Raw genomic sequence first — 8,915 nt, 5'->3', positions numbered from 1 at the left:
GAATTATCCAAAAAACAGCACATGTAGTGAGAGAACACCCACTAAAAATACTCACTACACATAGCATAGTGGCATACGTGAATTCACAAGCATTTTGTATGTCACCACGGGCACAACAGAGACTGAGCAAAGTCTTAGAGGCCCCAAATTTGACATTCACACATGAAGGAATTAACATGGCAGATTTAATGGGTGTAGGGGAACCACATGACTGCGCCAAAAGAGCACAGATCGAGGAAAAGATTAGAGAGGACCTGAAGGCCGAACCCATACCGGGAGCTGAGGACTGGTTCACCGATGGATGTTGCCACCGAGACGAAGGAGGACTGAAAGCAGGGTATGCGGTGGTCTGCAGAGTAGAAGGAGATTATCAGGTCAGAGAGTCAGGAAGGATTGAGGGAAAGCAGTCGGCCCAGAGAGCTGAAGTGATAGCCTTAGCTCGAGCTTTGAGACTAGCCAAGAACAGGAGAGTGAACATCTACACCGATTCGGCATATGCGTTTGGAGCAGCGCATGTGGAGCTGCCTCAGTGGAAAAGAGCAGGATTCAGAACAGCAACCAATGCACCTATTTCCCACAAACATGAAATGGAGGAACTGGAAAAGGCCTTGGCTGACCCAGAGGAGGTGAGCATTATAAAATGCAAAGCTCACTCCCAAGGAACCAGCATGGTGGAAAAAGGAAACCAGAGAGCAGACGAAGCCGCAAAGGAGGCCGCAGGCTACAAAGGACAGAGACAAATGATACAGGTAACATCAGAAGAAGAGATACCTGTTGACCTGATTGAGGAAGTTAAACGGGCCCAGGAGGAGGCATCCCCAGAGGAAAAGGGGGTGTGGAAAAACAAAGGAGCCTGGCAGGATGGACATTTGTGGAGGGGGCCAGACGGGCGCCCCGTGCTGACAGCCAAAATGGCAGAACAGAAGGTGGATGAAGCCCACGGACTTGCCCACGTGGGGAGAGCCCAGATGGAAAGAAATTTGTGTCATTGGTGGCATCCTGAGCTGCGAGGAATGATAAGGGAGAAGGCCAGGATGTGCTTAATCTGTGGGGCACACAATCCTAAGCCAGCAGTAAAACCGGAAGTGGGTAAGTTTCGGCCCCCTGAGAGGCCGGGAGAGGAGATTGTTATTGATTTCACTGATATGATTGATTCCGGGCCGGGCGGTGTAAGATATTTGTTAGTGTGTGTTGACGCTTTGACCGGCTGGCCAGAGGCCTGGGCTACAAAAAAGGAGGATGCTAAGACGGTCATTAAGTGTTTAATCAATCATTACATTCCCCGTCATGGGTTCCCGAAAAGAATTAGATCAGATAATGGAACCCATTTTAAAAATCAAGATTTGGAAAAAGTAGAAAAAATGTTGGGCGTCCAGCATAAATTTGGAACGGTCTATCATCCTCAGTCTCAGGGGAAAGTAGAAAGAATGAACCTAAATTTGAAAAACAAATTGGCAAAAATCTGCGCGCAAACAGGGCTAAATTGGGTCGCAGCCCTGCCGGTTGCGTTGATGACCATAAGATGTTCTGTTAATCAATCCACAGGTTTTACACCATACGAGCTGCAAACCGGGAGACAGTTTCCGGCACCTTGGACGGTGGGCTCGGTTGAACGGGACAAAAAGGGGAACCGGTCCCACGCAGACTACTGGAACGAGCTAAAGGCGCTAGTGTCCAGTTTCACGAAACAGGCGGCTTGTAAAGGGCCCACAGGAGAAGGAGAGGTCCCGGACGCGAAAACAGTGTGGCTGAGAGTCATCAAACGAAAGTGGAAGGAGCCCCGCTGGACTGGTCCATATGAGGTATCGGCTCGGACGGCGACAGCGGTCCAACTGAAGGGGAAAGGCGACACCTGGTATCACTGGACGCAGTGCGCGGCTGCGCACGAGGGCTTGGTGGGGAAGGATCAATCTCAACCCGACGCAGGTGAAATTGAGCGGCAGAATAATCCCTCACACCTGTGCAACGGACCGACCGGTGGTCTACCCGGAAGGTCGAAGAAAGAAGAGCAGCCAAGGAGGAGATCGCCGCGCCAACGAAAAGGAGCGGTACCACACTGAATACCTAAAACAGGAGAGAGGCTCTGACAAAGGGCTTTGAACTTTTTACTACACCATAACATTCACATACCACCATGCCATCACAACAATTAGACACTGGTGATGAAAGAAGAGTTTCAAAAGCCATCACAATGTTCAAAATTATTATGAGTTTGATGTTAACTATGTTGCTAATCATGGCTATTTGTTTTTTGATTTGTTTGTTGCAGACCGACCCGGGAAACCAGTCTGAGCACGGAGGCCATGCCAGTCCGGCGTTGTTTGATACACCAAGTACATCACGCGTGGTCCATAGTGATTTAAGGTTGCGGGCAAGAGTGAAGCGCGAGGTCTCTGGTAAAAAGGATGAGTGTCTCAGCACATATGGTGGTTTAGAATTAGATTATGTTATTGGCTCCACAACTTCCTTTACGTTTGATCTGTGTGATGTTGTTAATTGCAGGGACGTCGGCAGTGCTTGGAGGGGATACAATGTGTGGGTCTGTTGGGATTATTCAGTGAGTACGCACTGCGAGAGGGGAAATCGTCCGTATGACAGCTGGTGCCGTAATTGGGACCAGGTAAGGGGTTACACTGGGCAAAATTGGGAACCATTAGAATCAGGATCAGAAAACGGGCTTAAACTACAGAGGGATTTTAGCCCCTCTGGAAACGCGTTAACTTTATCATTGGGGAATTGGCATCGCAAACAATCTATGTATTTAATTTTGGGGGTGGAAATAGCGGGGGTTGATCCAAAAGGGTTAATTAAGGTTAATTTCCTAGAAAAAACTAATCGCGTACCGTCAGGTAGAGAAGACATGACAACTCGTGTGTTTGCCAGCCCCACCAGCTCTGTTGCATCTTTTACAGGGCAGGAGGGGAGCGGGTCATCGGAAGCTATACCAGAGGAGCACGAACCAAGGGAGAGGCGAGTAGTGTCGGTGGACTACACCACCCTGAAACCTCAGGATTTGATTGAACGCGCTACCGGGTTCAGTGACAGTAACATCTGGCTGGACTGGATAGCCCAAAATGCTAGAGAACAAAAAGTGGCTAATTGTGTAGCCTGCGCTTCGGCAAGGCCGCGTTTATTTATAGAGCCTGCACCTCTGCATCCAGAGGATCAGTGGGGCTATAATTGTATGTTGCAAATAACTAGAGGAGCTGTGAATACGGGGAACTGCACTGTGTTGTCCAGTCTATTTCCCCCTATTGGCAAGCTCACGCAAGTAGGGCCGTTTATGCCCCGGAAAGATAATTATACGTGCTTTAAGTTTACCACAGATAAAGTTAAATATCGGTTGGGGGAAATTGACCCCAGTTGGTGTTCGGTCACCCAGATTGGGAGGACCACCAACAATGTGAGTGATGCAGCCACCCTAATTGGGACTTGGGCTAGGAGCGGGCTGTATTACTATTGCGGGCACAGGACTCTACTGGTACGTGTTCCTCTTGGGAGCGTGGGGACGTGCGCGATGGTGAGACTAGGAGCGCCACTTATGCTTATCGGAAATAAGGTAAAGTCAATTCCCTCACACAATACGCGCACTTTGGCAGCCAGGCGCAAAAGACACATTTTGAGAAAGAGAGGAATACAAGACACAAATGTTTATGACCCTAGAATGAATTCCCCCACCTGGATCGACTCCATTGGAGTGCCCTGGGGGGTTCCAAATGAATTTAAACTTGTTGACCAAATAGCAGCCGGGTTTGAAAATATTCCAATAATTTCTGCTTTCTTTCCAGTGACTCCAAACAAGAATGTAGATAGGATTAATTATGTTCATTACAATGTACTGAGGCTCTCTAACCTGACCAGAGACGGATTGGAGGGGTTAGCGGAGCAGGTGGGTCCGACCTCGTTAATGGGAGTGCAGAATAGAATGGCCCTTGACATGTTGTTAGCGGAAAAGGGGGGCGTGTGTGCTATGTTTGCCGACCAGTGTTGCACCTTTATTCCAAACAATACTGCTCCAGATGGGTCGGTAACCAAGGCTCTGGAGGGCCTAAAGAGCCTTTCTGAAATTATGCATGATCACTCCGGTGTTGGTAATCCGTTAGAAGGCTGGCTGACCTCAGTGTTCGGACGGTGGAAGGGGGTCATCGCTTCGGTCATGTTTTCTTTGTCTGTTGTGGTGGGTATTATGGTTATTTGTTGTTGTCTCATCCCTTGTGCCAGAAGAATGTTCAAAAGTATGTCTGTGAGGGCAGTGGACCCTGGAGTCATTACTCCAATGTCCATGATGCCAATGATGCATGTGGAACTGAATGTGTAGGCCAAGGAGGGACACAACTGTTTGTGACCTCTGGATTCTCCAGAGGTCAACAGAGGGAATTGTAGAATAAGGAGGGGATGTTTTTCTCATTATCATTTAATATTTTAATATGCCATTATTAGTTCATTAGAAGTATATAACCAGCTTTGCATTAAGCATGAATTGAAGTTTTTGATCTTACATTATTCTTTGCATTACAGTGATGGTGATAACTTTAGTTTGATCTTTTTTACAGGTACCAGAATAATAACATGATTTTCCATTGCAGATGTAACCATGATCATTCCATACACATTGCAGTTTGTTGCTCATTCTAGAGTTGTGCTCAAGGTAATTAAAGGTTAAAAGCTACAGCCAGCGCGAGTCTGGCTGATCTATGGAGGGCAAAGGCTTTGAGCTTGGAAGGCCGCACGCGCTTACACAGCACTTATAAGATGTTATTCTTGGTGATTTTGTGCTTAGTCATGTTTTAATATGTTTTAAGTAGAAGTAGCTGATCCAGCAATATTCATTTAATATTATATACTTGATTTAGAGCAATACACACTGATGGTCTTAATAAATGAAAGAGTCCTTGTAGCTGCCATGTTGTGTCTTAGCAGGGTACAGACGGTTCCAGGAGACGGGGGCAGTTAGCATCTGCCCTCGGGAAGGAGACAATGTTATTCTTTTTGTTAAATAAAATTGTCAACATTGATTGTATTACACCTGTCACTACGCATGAGGGGGCGTTCTAATACCCTGATTTCATAAAACTATGGTGATGTGTTTTTTGAGATGAGATCTGAGACTGTCTGCATACAGTGTCCATCTCCCACGTGTGTGATCATTAAATCATCGTTTGACTCAACCCGACCGGACCAGTGTTGTTATTGTGGGTTTTTCCTCTGGTGTCCAGCTCCAATATTTTTGAACCATAACAGTCGTAGGAGCTGGAGTGGGCAAATTATTTACTTGGAGGTCTTTCTTTCTTTTACCTTTTTTATCAGGTATGTCAGATTTCATGTTGTTTTTGTTTTATCTTGTGTCAAATATGTTACGTGTAAATGCATATTTTATGTTTAATGTAAAAATAAATGCCACCCCTTTTTCTACAATTCCCCTGTGGGAGAGGAGCTGGAGTGGGTAAATTATTTACTTGGAGGTCTTTCTTTCTTTTACCTTTTTTATCAGACACAACGCAGAATCACACCGGTTACACTCAAACAGCTGCAAAACCTGTTTTCCCAGCACGGAGACCTTGAGTTCTATAAGATAAAGCCATAAACATGTTTGTCTGAGTCTTCTATCAAAAGTTACAGCTATTTATATGAAGTTGTACAAAAACGCTTTCTTTCGCCAAGACAGTGCGTTTCTCACTGTTACATGCATTTGAATGGGGAACTCGACCGAAACAAAGTATAGGTTTTCATTATGTGAATAACTTGGAAATCGTAGCTCAAACAGCTGCAAAACCTGTTTGCCCAGCACGGAGACCTTGAGTTCTATAAGATAAAGCCATAAACATGTTTGTCTGAGTCTTCTATCAAAAGTTACAGCTATTTATATGAAGTTGTACAAAAACGCTTTCTTTCGCCAAGACAGTGCGTTTCTCACTGTTACATGCATTTGAATGGGGAACTCCACCGAAACAAAGTATAAGTTTTCATTATGTGAATAACTTGGAAATCTTAGCTCAAACAGCTGCAAAACCTGTTTGCCCAGCACGGAGACCTTGAGTTCTATAAGATAAAGCCATAAACATGTGTATCCGAGTCTTCTATCAAAAGTTACAGCTATTTCTATGAAGTTGTACAAAAACGCTTTCTTTCGCCAAGACAGTGCGTTTCTCACTGTTACATGCATTTGAATGGGGAACTCGACCGAAACAAAGTATAAGTTTTCATTATGTGAATAACTTGGAAATCTTAGCTCAAACAGCTGCAAAACCTGTTTGCCCAGCACGGAGACCTTGAGTTCTATAAGATAAAGCCATAAACATGTGTATCCGAGTCTTCTATCAAAAGATACAGCTATTTATATGAAGTTGTACAAAAACGCTTTCTTTCGCCAAGACAGTGCGTTTCTCACTGTTACATGCATTTGAATGGGGAACTCGACCGAAACAAAGTATAGGTTTTCATTATGTGAATAACTTGGAAATCTTAGCTCAAACAGCTGCAAAACCTATTTGCCCAGCACGGAGACCTTGAGTTCTATAATATAAGGCCATAAACATGTTTGTCTGAGTCTTCTATCAAAAGTTACAGCTATTTATATGAAGTTGTACAAAAACGCTTTCTTTCGCCAAGACAGTGCGTTTCTCACTGTTACATGCATTTGAATGGGGAACTCCACCGAAACATTATGTGAATAACTTGGAAATCTTAGCTCAAACAGCTGCAAAACCTATTTGCCCAGCACGGAGACCTTGAGTTCTATAATATAAGGCCATAAACATGTTTGTCTGAGTCTTCTATCAAAAGTTACAGCTATTTATATGAAGTTGTACAAAAACGCTTTCTTTCGCCAAGACAGTGCGTTTCTCACTGTTACATGCATTTGAATGGGGAACTCGACCGAAACAAAGTATTGGTTTTCATTATGTGAATAACTTGGAAATCTTAGCTCAAACAGCTGCAAAACCTGTTTGCCCAGCACGGAGACTTTGAGTTCTATAAGATAAAGCCATAAACATGTGTATCCGAGTCTTCTATCAAAAGTTACAGCTATTTATATGAAGTTGTACAAAAACGCTTTCTTTCGCCAAGACAGTGCGTTTCTCACTGTTACATGCATTTGAATGGGGAACTCGACCGAAACAAAGTATTGGTTTTCATTATGTGAATAACTTGGAAATCTTAGCTCAAACAGCTGCAAAACCTATTTGCCCAGCACGGAGACCTTGAGTTCTATAAGATAAAGCCATAAACATGTGTATCCGAGTCTTCTATCAAAAGTTACAGCTATTTATATGAAGTTGTACAAAAACGTTTTCTTTCGCCAAGACAGTGCGTTTCTCACTGTTACATGCATTTGAATGGGGAACTCGACCGAAACAAAGTATTGGTTTTCATTATGTGAATAACTTGGAAATCTTAGCTCAAACAGCTGCAAAACCTGTTTTCCCAGCACGGGAACCTTGAGTTCTATAAGATAAAGCCATAAACATGTGTATCCGAGTCTTCTATCAAAAGTTACAGCTATTTATATGAAGTTGTACAAAAACGCTTTCTTTCGCCAAGACAGTGCGTTTCTCACTGTTAGATGCATTTGAATGGGGAACTCGACCGAAACAAAGTATAGGTTTTCATTATGTGAATAACTTGGAAATCTTAGCTCAAACAGCTGCAAAACCTGTTTGCCCAGCACGGGAACCTTGAGTTCTATAAGATAAAGCCATAAACATGTGTATCCGAGTCTTCTATCAAAAGTTACAGCTATTCATATGAAGTTGTACAAAAACGCTTTCTTTCGCCAAGACAGTGCGTTTCTCACTGTTACATGCATTTGAATGGGGAACTCGACCGAAACAAAGTATTGGTTTTCATTATGTGAATAACTTGGAAATCTTAGCTCAAACAGCTGCAAAACCTATTTGCCCAGCACGGAGACCTTGAGTTCTATAAGATAAAGCCATAAACATGTGTATCCGAGTCTTCTATCAAAAGTTACAGCTATTTATATGAAGTTGTACAAAAATGCTTTCTTTCGCCAAGACAGTGCGTTTCTCACTGTTACATGCATTTGAATGGGGAACTCGACCGAAACAAAGTATTGGTTTTCATTATGTGAATAACTTGGAAATCTTAGCTCAAACAGCTGCAAAACCTGTTTTCCCAGCACGGGAACCTTGAGTTCTATAAGATAAAGCCATAAACATGTGTATCCGAGTCTTCTATCAAAAGTTACAGCTATTCATATGAAGTTGTACAAAAACGCTTTCTTTCGCCAAGACAGTGCGTTTCTCACTGTTAGATGCATTTGAATGGGGAACTCGACCGAAACAAAGTATAGGTTTTCATTATGTGAATAACTTGGAAATCTTAGCTCAAACAGCTGCAAAACCTGTTTGCCCAGCACGGGAACCTTGAGTTCTATAAGATAAAGCCATAAACATGTGTATCCGAGTCTTCTATCAAAAGTTACAGCTATTCATATGAAGTTGTACAAAAACGCTTTCTTTCGCCAAGACAGTGCGTTTCTCACTGTTACATGCATTTGAATGGGAAACTCGACCGAAACAAAGTATAGGTTTTCATTATGTGAATAACTTGGAAATCTTAGCTCAAACAGCTGCAAAACCTATTTGCCCAGCACGGAGACCTTGAGTTCTATAATATAAGGCCATAAACATGTTTGTCTGAGTCTTCTATCAAAAGTTACAGCTATTTCTATGAAGTTGTACAAAAACGCTTTCTTTCGCCAAGACAGTGCGTTTCTCACTGTTACATGCATTTGAATGGGGAACTCGACCGAAACAAAGTATAGGTTTTCATTATGTGAATAACTTGGAAATCTTAGCTCAAACAGCTGCAAAACCTGTTTGCCCAGCACGGAGACCTTGAGTTCTATAAGATAAAGCCATAAACATGTGTATCCGAGTCTTCTATCAAAA

The 8,915-nt window shown here is 43.3% G+C and overlaps 1 protein-coding gene across 1 annotated transcript; it reads left to right on the top strand.

The window, feature by feature from the left end:
- The first annotated feature begins 625 nt into the window (after positions 1-625).
- On the top strand, positions 626-2,060 carry LOC146561804 (uncharacterized). The gene is made up of 2 exons (XM_085295864.1): positions 626-1,089; positions 1,546-2,060. The coding sequence occupies exons 1-2, from the start codon at positions 669-671 to the stop codon at positions 2,058-2,060; spliced, it is 936 nt and encodes a 311-aa protein (XP_085151990.1). The 5' UTR covers positions 626-668.
- Positions 2,061-8,915: the final 6,855 nt, after the last annotated feature.

This window comes from Mchenga conophoros, linkage group LG13 (assembly GCF_057382185.1).
Source record: "Mchenga conophoros isolate Kocher_MC1m ecotype Shallow Benthic linkage group LG13, M_conophoros_male_GT1.1, whole genome shotgun sequence".
Classification (NCBI taxonomy): domain Eukaryota; kingdom Metazoa; phylum Chordata; class Actinopteri; order Cichliformes; family Cichlidae; genus Mchenga; species Mchenga conophoros.
This window is presented reverse-complemented; position numbering and strand designations above follow the sequence as displayed.

What these genes read in the sequence shown, in the direction of transcription:
- LOC146561804 (XM_085295864.1), top strand. Translation starts at nt 669, where the DNA reads ATGGTGGAAAAAGGAAACCAGAGAGCAGACGAAGCCGCAAAGGAGGCC. An exon ending in AGCAGTAAAACCGGAAGTGG is followed by an intron (nt 1,090 to 1,545) that starts GTAAGTTTCGGC and finishes ATCAATCCACAG; the next exon opens with GTTTTACACCATACGAGCTG.